The 12,920-nt window shown below is 54.3% G+C and overlaps 2 protein-coding genes and 1 pseudogene across 27 annotated transcripts in view; 2 read left to right on the plus strand and 1 right to left on the minus strand.

Moving 5' to 3' along the window:
- Positions 1-4,207, plus strand: part of CERK (ceramide kinase) — a 79,113-nt gene extending 74,906 nt beyond the window's left edge. For all 3 annotated transcript variants that reach the window (XM_045364225.2, XM_005566987.4, XM_045364226.3), the window contains one exon: positions 1,388-4,207. In XM_045364225.2, the coding sequence (XP_045220160.2) occupies positions 1,388-1,460 (73 nt within the window). In that variant the 3' untranslated portion in view covers positions 1,461-4,207. The remainder of the gene's footprint in view (positions 1-1,387) is intronic.
- Positions 1-12,920, minus strand: part of GRAMD4 (GRAM domain containing 4) — a 153,626-nt gene that overhangs the window by 38,263 nt on the left and 102,443 nt on the right. For 7 of the 24 annotated variants that reach the window (XM_074003501.1, XM_074003499.1, XM_045364220.3 and 4 more), the window contains exon 19: positions 9,868-12,459. The exons of 16 other annotated variants lie outside the window; for them this stretch is intronic. In XM_074003501.1, the coding sequence (XP_073859602.1) occupies positions 12,355-12,459 (105 nt within the window). In that variant the 3' untranslated portion in view covers positions 9,868-12,354. Of the gene's footprint in view, positions 1-5,850; positions 6,869-9,867; positions 12,460-12,920 lie in introns of those variants that run through there. One more of the 24 variants, XM_065521718.2, reaches the window with a different exon arrangement.
- On the plus strand, positions 1,989-2,666 carry LOC107130969 (uncharacterized; annotated as a pseudogene).

Genomic DNA, 12,920 nt, shown 5'->3' on the forward strand with positions numbered 1-12,920 from the left:
CAGGCAGCTGTGCACAGGGACTTTCCTCTGTCAACTCGTTTTACAAGTTTGGGAAGTGGAATTATTTTTAATATTGGTATATGTATTTGTTAAAGAAATAATTTGAAAATTAGGACAGGCATTCTTGAAATACGTCCTGTCTATCTTGATAAATAAAATTGTTATGCCTTGAGCAGCACACCACTTTTAAAAATATAATTTGTGTATGTGTGAGCTCAGCTCCATGGAAACAGCCTGTCACTTATTTATTTATTTATTTTTATTTTTTTGAGACAGAGTTTTGCTCTTGTTGGCTCGAGGCTGGAGTGCAGTGGCGAGGTCTCGGCTCACTGCAACCTCCGCCTCCCAGGTTCAAGCAATTCTCCTGCCTCAGCCTCCCAAGTAGCTGGGATTACGGGCGCCTGCCACCACACCCGGCTGATTTTTATATTTTTAGTAGAGACAGGGTTTCACCATGGTGGCCAGGCTGGTCTCGATCTCCTGACCTCAGGTGATCTGCCTGCCTGGACCTCCCAAACTGCTGGGATTACAGGCGTGAGCCACTGCACTCTGCCCCAGCCTGTCACATAATGAAGGGGTTTAGGTTACTGAAATATGTCTGAGGAGGCTGTGATATCATTAATAAATGAAATAAACAGAGCTGTCCTGTGTGGGAAGATGGAACTCACCCAGGGACTCACTGAGGCCCCTGAGCCCCTGGGCAGGGGACCTCCAGGGACCCCCGACTGGCTTCTCAAGCCCAAAGGCTCTTGCTGGCGATGGGCCACCTGTCTCTCTTATCTGACCATTCCTCACACATCTCGTACACACACGGAGTTGCCCCACACAGACTCCTCACACGCCCTGCACGCTCAGGACTGCGGAGGAAGTGGAGGTGGGTGGGTGGGTGGGTAGAGTGGGCACACACTGGAGCGGGCGCTCTGCTTTCCATGGGGTTGCTGGAGTCCGAGTCAGGTCTACTAATGCCCAGATTTCCCAGCTGGCCACTGGCACCCCTTTACAAACTCGGCATCCTGGGAGTCTAAGTGAATTACTCCACTCCCAGGACCCATCATTGTGGGCTAGACTCCCGCAGCCCACGGTAACGTCTGACCGTTCCATGCGGGGCGGGCCCCCACTACAGCCCTTGTCCAGGAGTGGGGCTCAGGGCCAGCTCTGAGTGAGGGATACATGTGGTCCAGGAGTGCGGCTCAGGCCGGCTTTGAGTGAGGGATACATGTGGTCCAGGAGTGCGGCTCAGGCTGGCTTTGAGTGAGGGATACATGTGGTCCAGGAGTGCGGCTCAGGCCGGCTTTGAGTGAGGGATACATGTGGTCCAGGAGTGCGGCTCACGCCGGCTTTGAGTGAGGGACACCTGGGGTTTACACGTGCCCGCTTGTCTCTGCAGAGTCCACTGCCAGCTGGTTCGACTCTTTGCACGAGGAATTGAAGAGAATCTGAAGCCCGACTCGCACAGCTGAGAAGCCGGCGTTCTGCTCTCGAACTGGGAAAGTGTGGAAACTATTTAAGAGAATTATTACAGACCAATTATGTTGATATATACATTTAAATGTAGAAATTTATTTTTGATAGTTAAATCTTGATTTTAGAAGAAAACCCTTTCGTCAACAGTTTTGTGTACATATTTGGCATTTTCAGTTCCGCACGCATCTGCGGGTTGCAGCCCACGCCACTTACTCTCAGCAGATGCAGCTGCTGACTTGGGGGCACTGGCCTCTTAGGTTTTAGCAATGTCAACACTGTAGTTTAGAAAATGGCCCGTTAGTGGCTCTGTTGCAATAATTTTAGGGACATATGATTTCCACGCAGGTCACACCATCTGGGCCTGAGGTAGCAGTGGGTCACTTTGATCCACTTGGTGGGACTTACTCTAATGGTTTGTGGCCAAGTTTTGGGAAGTGGTTGATTCTCTTTGCCTTCATTTCACCTTCCTCTTAGTTTACGGTTAGGACATCGCTGCTTGATCCTTACAATACTGTGCAACTGCAATGCAACGTGGCCCTGCTTCCGGTGATCCGCGGGAGGGGCCTCCACACCAGCGCCGGGAAGGCTGCTGGGGCCTCCACACCTGCCTCATCACGGTGGCGTGGCTAAGACAATCCGGCTGGGAGCACGACCTTGGCGTCTGTTCTTGGAGCACAGATGATACGCTCTGGAAGCTGGCAGTGTGTAAAGCACTGCCAAATTTGTTACTGTTAAAATGTCAGATACCAATGCTTTCTATCAACGCGAAGCGCTTAACACAGCCGGCCTTGCGGGGCAGTCAGGAGGAAGCTGGCCATCCGTGGAGGAGGGGCCATTCCTGGACTCCGGCGGGATTCCTCTGATGCAGGCCCTGAAGTCTGTACACGTGGTCCAGATTTGTTCTTGTCTTTTCTTCACGCCGAGTTCTCTCTATTTATTGAACATCTTGTCTTTTTAAGCCAGAATAGTGTAAACTGCGCCTCGGATGTCTGTCTTTTGTCTCAAAGCCATGATGGATCGCTGGTTTCCTCTGAAGCGTGAGGGCTCCGGCGACCAGAGGATTCTTCCCGAAACGCATTCCTGCCCCCTCCCCGGGGCACCCCTCAGTTGTGTGCCACGTCCTTGTTTCGTGTGTATCCGTGCCCGTGTAGATGATGTCTGTAACTTAGTTTTGTTTGAAATATGAGAATATGCGGCTTAAACTTTGATCTGTAAGGAGCGGGGCCGCGGCCGTTTGGAGCACGCTGTAGACGCCGTTCCTCATGCTGCCGGGTGGGTTTTGCAGAGGTTGCCTTAGTGATTTCACATTTCACAGGCAGCATCCATTTTCGGAATGTCGTGGCATTGATTTATGTTTTGAAGCATACAGGAAACTTCTCATTTCCTCGTTGAGCCCCACCCAGGTCAGGTGAAAGGGCAGCTTTAATGGTGATTTTTATGGACCGCATTATCAGAGATCACTGTGCAAGCCGAATGGTTTAATAATGAATGGTTGAATGAAAAATCTGGGTGTAAAGAGTAAATATGCCCTGGCTCTTTCTACCAATGTTTGCTCCTGGTTGGAAAGAAACCAAAGATTTAAGACGGGCTACTCTTCCAGACTGGCTGTGCCTGCCTGTGCCCAGCAGCCTGTGCCGCCGGCAGTGTGCCTGGTGTCACGCCAGGAGGCTGTGGCTGCCGTGGGCCCTCTGGAATTGTGGTCCTCACAAAGTTTCCCCAAAAGGTTCTTCTAAGCCTTTATTGTCCCTGGTAAATGTTTCCTGGCCGGGCGCAGTGGCTCACACCTGTAATCCCAGCACTTTGGGAGGCCGAGGCAGGTGGATCACCTAAGGTCAGGAGTTCGAGACCAGCCTGGCCAACATGGTGAAACCCCGTCTCTACTAAAAATACAAAACTTAGCAGGACATGTTGGTGCATGCCTGTAATCCCGGCTACTAGGGACACTGAGGCAGGAGAATCGCTTGAACCCAGGAGGTGGAGGTTGCAGTGAGCCAAGATTATGCCACTGCACTCCAGCCTGGGCAACGGAGTGAGACTCCATCCCAAAAAAAAAAAAAAAAAAAAAAACAGTTTCCCATACACTGGCCTGCCCTGAAACCCACTAACAATTTTAGCAAAACAGTCCAGGCCAAAGAGGAAGCATTTTATGTTTGATAAGAAACCCAGCCATTCCGTATGGCCGGTTCCTGAGTGGCTTTGGTGATATTCGCCAGCCACCTGCTGACATTCAGAATCTCAGACCTCGGGACCGCTGTTGCGGTACCGTGTGCCTGACACCCGCCAGGAGCCCCTTGCTGTCTGCGCGCAGGATGGGGTGACTGCCCAGACATTCCCGCGTGATGGGCTCTGATTTCTGGGGAGCCTTTCAGATGCAGCGGACATACACCACCGTACTTCGGAGTTGTAAGGAAAAAAAATCAGAAGTGCTGGTTAGATAGTGAAAACTTAGGATAACTTAGAAAGGTTAGTTTTAGCTTCCTTTGTGGCTCCCTCGTGCAAAACAATTAGCAGTTAGCAATGGACCTGATTCTAGTTTATTCTAATTAAGAAGTGAGGCCGGGCGGAGCCTGCCTCTGGGGCAGGGCTTGACTTTGTTCCTGAATATACAATCCTGAGTAAGTGCAAAAGTCTGAGTGAAACGATGGCCTCATTCTCTTTCCAATCTTGCTGGTTTCAAGATCAGAAAATGGCATTATTTGATCTGAACTGTTTGAGAAGACACAAATAAAGTTACTTGGGCAGACTTGGCTTGCTTTCTTTACACATACCTGTTATTTTCAAAGCAGAATCTTTTTCATGAAAACACACACAATTTAAAGAACAAGAATAAAATGAACCAAGGTGTCACCACCACCTATGCCAGGAAACCGAACGCCGCCCTAAAGCCTTCTGTGCCCTGTTCTGGAGGCCCCCTGCTCCCCCTCGGAGGGCGCTCCCATTTCACGCTAAGCCTTCCTGCCTCTGTCCATGGCTGTATCCCCAACAGCGAGTTCAGTTATGCAGGTTTTGCTCTTTAGCCAAAGGAAACGTGTTGTCTTCTGTAACTTACTTCTTTCACTCCACATGTTTATTGTTTATTTACTTATTTATTTTTTGAGACAGAGTCTGGCTCTGTCGCCCAGGCTACAGTGCAGTGGCGTGAACTCAGCTCACTGCAAGCTCCGCCTCCCAGGTTCACGCCATTCTCCTGCCTCAGCCTCCCGAGTAGCTGGGACCACAGGTGCCCACCACCACGCCCAGCTAATTTTTTTTGTATTTTTAGCAGAGACGGGGTTTCACTGTGTTAGCCAGGATGGTCTCGATCTCCTGACCTTGTGAACCGCCCGCTTCGGCCTCCCAGAGTTCTGGGATTACAGGCGTGAGCCACTGCGCCCGGCCCTCTCCACATGTTTGAGAGGGCATTTGCATTTGTATTTGAGGACCTTTGAAAGGACATTTGCATTGTGAAACTGACTTTTCCAGTCCATGAACATGACATTATTTCCATTTATATAGATCCTCATTCATGTCTTTCAATTATTTTATAGTTTTTTCATGAAAGTCTTTAAATTTTTAGATTTATTTCTAAAACTTGTTTTTCATTTTTGTTCAGTTGCTTAGGCTGGAGTGCAGCGGCATGATCACGGCTCACGGTAACCTCAGTCTCTCGGACTGAAGCGATCCCACCTCAGCCTCCTGAGTAGCTGGGACTACAGGGGTGCAACACCATGCCTGGCTATTTTTTAAAAAATTTTTTCTAGAGACAGGGTCTCACTCTGTTGCCCAGGCTGGTCTTGAATTCCTGGGCTCAAGCAATCCTCCTACCTCAGCCTTCTAAACTGCTGGGATTACAGCAGTGAGCTACTGCGCCCAGCCAAAAGTTCATATTTTGAGGCTTTTTTTTTTTTTTTCCATTAATGTTTTGTAGAGACAGGGTCTCACCATGTTGCCCAGCCTGGTCTCAAACTCCTGGCCTCAAGAGATCCTCCCATCTTGGCCTCCCAAAGCACTGGGATTACAGGTGTGAGCCACCACACCTGGCCTTTGAGGCTGTCTTAAAATTTGTTTTGTTTTGCATAGAAATGCAATTTTTTGTTTGTTTTGAGACGGAGTCTAGCCCTGTCGCGCAGGCTGGAGTGCAATGATGCGATCTCGGCTCCCTGCAACCTCCGCCTCCGGGGTTCAAGCGATTCTCCTGCCTCAGCCTCCCGAGTAGCTGGCATTATAGGTGCGTGCCACCACACTCAGCTAGTTTTTTGTATCCTCAGTAGAGATGGGGTTTCCCCATGTTGTCCAGGCTGATCTCAAACTCCTGACCTCATGATCTGCCCGCCACAATTGTTTTTTATGTGTTGGGTTATATCCAGAAACCTTGCCTCCCGTCAACCTAAAGTGACATCAGAGAGCTCTCCTAAGAAAGAGTTTATTCAGGAACAGCAAAGGGATTGCAGTCGGGATATGCATGCTACGCCAGTAGGCATTTTGGGGGGTGTTTGGGATAAAGGCGACACTTTAAAAGGCAAAGAAGTCCACATAAGCTGCTCTAGAACAAAGTTCACAGGTCGCAGCAGCTCCTGGCATGAGGCAGTACTGTTCACTGCGGGAGTGGCTGTCGCTAGGTGGGCGCCCTCGTCGCAGTCCCGCGGGTCCTGGGGTGAGTTGTGCTACAGGCAGGCCTGCAAGAGCTTCTTCATGGCCTCCCCTGACTCATTTTGTACCAGCAACTTCCACACTCCTATTATGACAATTTACCTGTGAATTTGGGGGTTTTCTATCATCACATCATTTACAAATAGTAATAGCCGAGGGTCTTCTTTACAATCGTGCATGGTCCAGCTATTTCCCCTCGCTTGCGATGCCAGCTGTGACATCTGGTACCGAGTTGAGCAGAGATGATGGCAGGGTCCTGGGCCAGCTCCTGTCTGAGGGAGGGGGTCAGCTGTCCATCACTGCCTCTTGGCTCTGGCCCCACCGCACTGCCCCTCTGTGATCCCAGGTGTCTCCCTTCCAGCTGACATGGACCCGAGGGCCCCTGGAGGACAGCAGAGCTGGGCTTCCTGGTTCCAGGGGTTTTGAGGGCAGATTTCGGATTTCAGTGGCACCGGGCGGCTGCAGCGTACAGTCCTTTCCCCAGGTGGCTTTCCCAGCTCACGCCCATACATGACGGGGTCTTGGGGTCCTTCCTTGGCTGTGCCCTTAGTCTGTGGCTCCTGTAGTCTCTGGCCAACCCTGTCCTCCAACCGCTGCTGGAGCTCATAAGCCCATGGAGTGCTGCCTCCTGGCGTTCTGCAGGGCGAGCAGAATGGACCACAACCCTGGGTTGCCAGCGTCGCTCACTTTGGTCCACGTGTGGTCCTTTCGGATTGATTTACTCATTCATTCATTACATTCATCCACTAAATATTTAAAAACACACAGCAAGTACCTATGAAGAGAACCCCTGGTTCAATAATAAAATCATTAACAATTTCATTCCCCTCTGGACTGTCCCTGACGCACCCCCACCCTGGGTGACCCCTCTTCTGATTGGCAGCCAGAGTGCCAGCTTCTGCTGGAAGCTCTGCAGCATCCCGTCACCCTCAGAATAAAAGTCCTAGAGAGCACCAGGCCTGCGCCACAGGTTTGTGACCTTTCCTTCGTTCCACAGCCCCTGTGGTTGCCAGGTACAGCCAAGAGATGCCCCTGAGCAATGTAAAACACATGCATTAAAACATGCATGACTGCCAAGGAAACCAACCGTACTGAAATCGTTATCACAATCACCCGTGAATGGCGATAGAGGTATATAGAGGCACTTTTATTGACATTAAATGATGAAATATATGCAAAACAGGCAAGCTGTCGGTTTTAGGCATAGAGTCTGTGGGCCGAGGGTGGGTGGTCTCCCACAAGGTTGGCCTTACTGAGCACTCAGAAGCCCCTGGGAGGCCCCTCTGCCTCCTCCATGGCCCAGCTCCCGTGACACCTGCCATGGGCCCGCACTGCCCCATCTGCATGGAGGGGTCAGTGTGGGCTGCCACGGGTTAGGCAGGTCTGAGCCTTGTTCCAAGTTGGAAGCAAGCGCGGGAGGCCCTGTTGCAAAGAGGACAGAGGGGTGGGTGGGAGGGGTCGGTGGGTACCACAGGATGGATGTGTTCTTGGGAAGAATGTGAGGGTGTGTTTGGCAGGTTCCTAGCCCACCACTGCTGTGTCCCAGCACCAAGGACAGGGCCTGCTATGCATGGCTGGCTGGCTGGTGGGTAAATGGGTGGGTGGGTGGATGGATGGATGGATGGATGGATGGATGGATGGATGGATGGGTGGGTAGGTGTATGGGTAGGTGGGTGGGTGAATGGATGGATGGATGAATGGGTGGGTGGGTGGGTGGGTGGGTGGATGGATGGACGGACGGACGGACGGACAGGTGGGTGGGTGGATGGATGGATGGATAGATGGATGAATTGATGGATGGATGGATGATGGATGGATGATAGATGGATGGGTGGGTAGGTGCATGGATAGGTGGGTGGGTGGATGGATGGATGAATGGATGAATGGATGGGTGGGTGGATGGATGGATGGATGGAAGGACAGACGGACAGACGGGTGGGTGGATGGATGGATGGATGATGGATGGATGGATGGGTGGGTAGGTGTATGGATAGGTGGGTGGGTGAATGGATGGGTGGATGGATGGATGAATGGGTGGGTGGGTGGATGGATGGACGGACGGGTGGGTGGATGGATGGACGGACAGGGGGGTGGGTGGATGGATGGATGGATAGATGGATGAATTGATGGATGGATGGATGATGGATGGATGATAGATGGATGGGTGGGTAGGTGTATGGATAGGTAGGTGGGTGGATGGATGGATGAATGGATGGGTGGGTGGGTGGATGGATGGATGGATGGAAGGACAGACAGGTGGGTGGGTGGATGGATGGATGGATGAATGGATGGATGAATGGGTGGATGGATGGATGGATAGGTGGATGGATAGGTAGGTGGGTGGATGGGTGGATGGACGGATGGATGGGTGGGTGGATGGATGGATGGATGGATGGATGGATGGATGGATGGATGGATGGATGGATGGGTGGGTGGATGGATTGATGGGTGGGTAGGTGGATGGATGAATGGATGGATGGATGAATGGGTGGGCAGGTGGATGGATGGATGGGGGGATGGATGGATAGGTGGATGGATAGGTGGACGGATGGATGGGTAGGTGGATGAGTGGATGGATGGATGGATAGATGGATGGATGGATGGACGGGTGGGTGGATGAATGGGTGGGTGGATGGATTGATGGGTGGGTAGGTGGATGGATGAATGGATGGATGGATGAATGGGTGGGTGGATGAATGGGTGGGTGGATGGATGGATGAATGGGGGGGTGGATGGATGGATGAATGGGGGGGTGGATGGATGAATGGGGGGTGGATGGATGAATAGGTGGATGGATAGGTGGGTGGGTGGATGAGTGGATGGATGGATGGATGGATGATGGATGGATGGATGGGTGGATGAATGGGTGGATGGATGGATTGATGGGTGGGTAGGTGGATGGATGGACGGATGGATGGATGAATGGGTGGGTGGGTGGGTGGATACATGGATGAATGAGTGGGTGGGTGGATAGATGGATGGATGGACAGATGGACGGATGGACAGATGGACAGACAGATGGATGGATCAGTGGATGAATGGATGGATCAGTGGCTGGCTGGCTATGTCAATGGAGCATGCATATGTCCTACTTTCTGAAGCTGTGCCCCTTAGGGTGGCGTGGCCCACTAGACCTGGTTTCCTCCTGGCTCCAGCTCCCTCGCTGTGTAACCTGGGGAGGTCTCTGCCTCCTAGGGGGCTCCTGTGGGCTTGAGGTGCAGGAGGCTAGGCAGCACCAGGTGCACCTGGCACAGGCCTATGCCCAACTCCAGGGGTTTCAAAAGCCAGACAGGTCCTTGTACCCTTCTGTGTCTGGTATCAGCATCCGGATGCACCAAGCCCCAAGTGTTGCTGGAAACCCCTCTGTCCAGGACCCCCAGGCAGCCAGGACACCACAGTGGAGAGGGGCCAAAGCCCACACGCACCCTGACCCCAAGGCGCTCCCTGCCTCTCCCTCCCCCACTTCGTCCTGTGCCAGCCCTGGGTACCCTCCTTGCAGGCCGCGTCCCTCGCCACCTGGCCTCCTGTCTTCTGGAACTCAGGCCCTGCCTCCTGCTCCCAGCCTCCAATGCCCACATCCAACAGGACTGCTTCTCAGCCCCACCTCACCCCACAGCCGTCACTCAGGCTGCATCAGTACCCGAACGCCCTGCCCTCAGCAGCCGTGGGGCCCCAGGGAGCAGCGGGCACTGGGGGCCTGGGGTTGGTGGCCCAGGTGGCTCAGGCCACCTGCAATGCGTGTGGCCCTGCCAGGGAGGCAGACAGCCCTGAGCCTTAGCACAAAGCATTTTTAGGTTTATTTAAATAAAAATTATAATTTATACAAGACTTTTTCTTTAAACAAACAAAGTTTTCTTAAAAAAATGTTACGGGAGAATTTTTTTTCATCAGTTCTTAATACAGTACAATCCTTTTGTTGAACAAAAGTCACACTGGCAATGATTATTTACAGATCCAAAATAGACTCAGGCTTCAGACAGAAAACTTTAACATTCATCTAGTTCAGGGATTAGTCATAGAAATTAAACATCTGCCCAGATGTACACAATTTGGTAAAAACTACAGCTTCTCTCCATGGGGAGCCCAGAGCCTGTGCCGGTCTGCGCCCCGCTCCCGAGGACTTCCAGGAGGGGCCTGTGCTGGCAGCAGAGCCAACCTGGTGGCCCTCCCCCTCCCCCTGCTCCCCGAACGCGGCCCTCCCTGGGGGGCTGCGGGCACACCTGGCACGTGGTCAGTTTTCATCTCCCTTTCTCCACAAAAGGGACTCGAACTAAACCACCCAACTCTGGTAAAGAAGCCTCATCTGCCCCAGGGACCCCTCCCGCTGTGTTTGGGGACTGAATCCCAGCACCTGAGAAGAGGCGCTCACTGGCCCCAAGGCCCCGGACCCACCCTTGGGGACAGCCAGGCCCTGGGGAGAGAGGGGTGACCATGGTCTGTGGGCAGGGCCTCTGCAGCCGTCCCTGGGGTGGGTCGGTGCCCGCCCTGTCTTGCCCCAGGCGCCGAGGGGGGGTTCACTGGGGCATGTCCCCCGCCCCTGGTGCACCAAGACAGCTGGTCCCCCACAGGGCCAGACACCCGGCTCAGAGCAGATTCTGCCCCATTCGGGAAAGGCCGCCGTGCGGTCATCCTGCCGCCGACGTCCATGCGGCCCAGAACCAAGAGGGCTCCGCTCCACCGCCCGGGATAGGACATGTGCTTAATCTGGTGATCGGCGCGGCTCCCCCCAAAGCACCCCCGGCACCAGCGTGTGACCCTGCAGCCCCTCGTGAAGAGGGTGAAACCAGCCCGTGCCGCCGGATCCCTCACCCACACCAGCAAATGAGGATCGGAGCAAAGGTAAAAATTACATCTGAAAAATGATACAAAAATAAGAAAAACAGCTTGCTCTCTGTAAAAAATATAATCTTCTGTTTCTTCAAAAAACAACAATCTCAACGACACCCAGGGGACTCAGGACAGGCTGAGGGGGCTGAGGGGGCTGCCCCAGCAGACGCTCAGGCCCGCGGGGTGGCCACCTCCTTCCAGGAGGCCCCCACCTTCCCCTCCCTTTGCCAGTGCAGGTGGCCCCAGCAAACAGGCCTGCAGGCGCTCCCTCCACAAATGCCACCTTGTTCCCGGGAAGCCCAGGCTTCCCTGGGGCGGGGCAGGGGCTGGGAGGGTCTGTGCCCGGACTGGCACTTGCCAGGCACGCGGGGGAGGGAACAGTGTCACACGGCGGCTGCAGGCAGCGCAGGCCCGAGTCTCTGGACTCGGCTCACGGTTGTTCCCTGACGCACAGGGGCTGCCAGAGAGCCTCTGGCATGGCCCAAAGGCGGCTGCAGCCTGGGCCACCATGGACCCGGAACACTCCTGCCCACTCCCTTCCCCAACCAACCCGGGCAACTGCAGCCTGGAGACCACGTGCCAGACATGCCACGGTGCTCAGAGCACCTCCAACGGCCTTCACAGATGTTCTCCTGGGCCTTCCAAAGAGCAAGGTGTGAGAAAGATGTGCTTTTACCTGCACCATCCCGTGCCCTTACTGGTCACCGACTACAGACCTCCTGGCTGGCGTGTCAGGCTGAGAGCGGCGGGCGGGTCCTTACAGACGCGGTGCTGAGCGCCCTGGAGGCCGGCAAGGAAGGCGCCACCAAAGACACTGAGGGCAGGCGCGGGGTGGGCCCTTCTCACCCTCCCTGCTCCCATGGAGCACAGGCAGGGACAGGGACAGGCTCCCGGCTCCAGCCCGGCGCCAAGGACAAATGCCTCAAGAGGGCCTCATGTAAGAGGAAGGAGGACTGCCAGGCCTGCTTCTCGGTGGTTGGTGAAAGGCCCCCATGTCCCTCCTTGATGACATCTTTCTGTCCCCTGGAGGAAGGGCCCTGCACTCTTCAGCTATGGCTTTGGTGGCGGACGAGCTTCCGGCCTCTGGAGAGCGGGACACAAGGTTGCGAGAGGTTTCTCTGTCCAGGCTGGCACGGAGAAAGGCGGGGCCGGGGGTCCTGTGCATCCTCTCCACAGGCCCCCGAGGGCCTCTGCCCCTCCCCCAGTCTGCAGGTGGCCCTCAGAGGCGCCTGCCACGCCCTGCGGGAGAGACGCGCCCCCAGCCCTGTGAGCCCTGGCCCCTTCGTGGTCGATAAAACGCAGAGGCCAACACAATAGAACCGCAGGTCCAGGAAAATTATTGCAAAAGCTCATGAGGATGTCCAATTGCTTCCACTACCAAATTGTTTAAAAAAAAAAAAAAAAAATTCCAGCAACGTCCCAGGCAAGTCAATACTAGCTGTCCCCGCCAGACGCTGCCGCTGAGGTGATCTTGATGTACTGGCTGAGAATGGTCTCAAAGGCCTCATCCCTGTGCACCATGGCACCAAACACGAGCGGCTGGCAGGGAAGAAATGCCACCAGTGAGCATGGCACAGCCAGGCTGGCGCCAGGACCAGGACCAAGACGAAGTCCAAGACCAGCCCCAGGCCAGCACGCAGTCACATGGGTCTGGGTGCCAAAGACAGGTGTCCCCCGACTACCCGGAGCCAGGCTCCAGCCTTCAGGGGAACGGAGCCAAGAGACAGAGGACAGCCAGGCTTCAGCCCCGTGCCTCTCTCCTCCCGAGTCTCCGAGTTGGGGGCCCCCCATGCCCGGCATCCTTGTCTGTCCCATGACTCGATGGCCCCAGCAAGATTTCCAGCTCAACCTGGACGCAGCCCCAGGCTCCGGCTGCTGCGACGGAGGGGTGGCTTTCTGACCCCGCTGCCCAAACGAACCTCTGGCTGGCTGCCCCACGCTGGTCCCAGGGTTGCCCAGAGCCAGGCCCCTGGGCCCACACTGACCCCGGGCGGCCCCCG

Source organism: Macaca fascicularis, chromosome 10 (assembly GCF_037993035.2).
Source record: "Macaca fascicularis isolate 582-1 chromosome 10, T2T-MFA8v1.1".
In the NCBI taxonomy this organism is placed as follows: domain Eukaryota; kingdom Metazoa; phylum Chordata; class Mammalia; order Primates; family Cercopithecidae; genus Macaca; species Macaca fascicularis.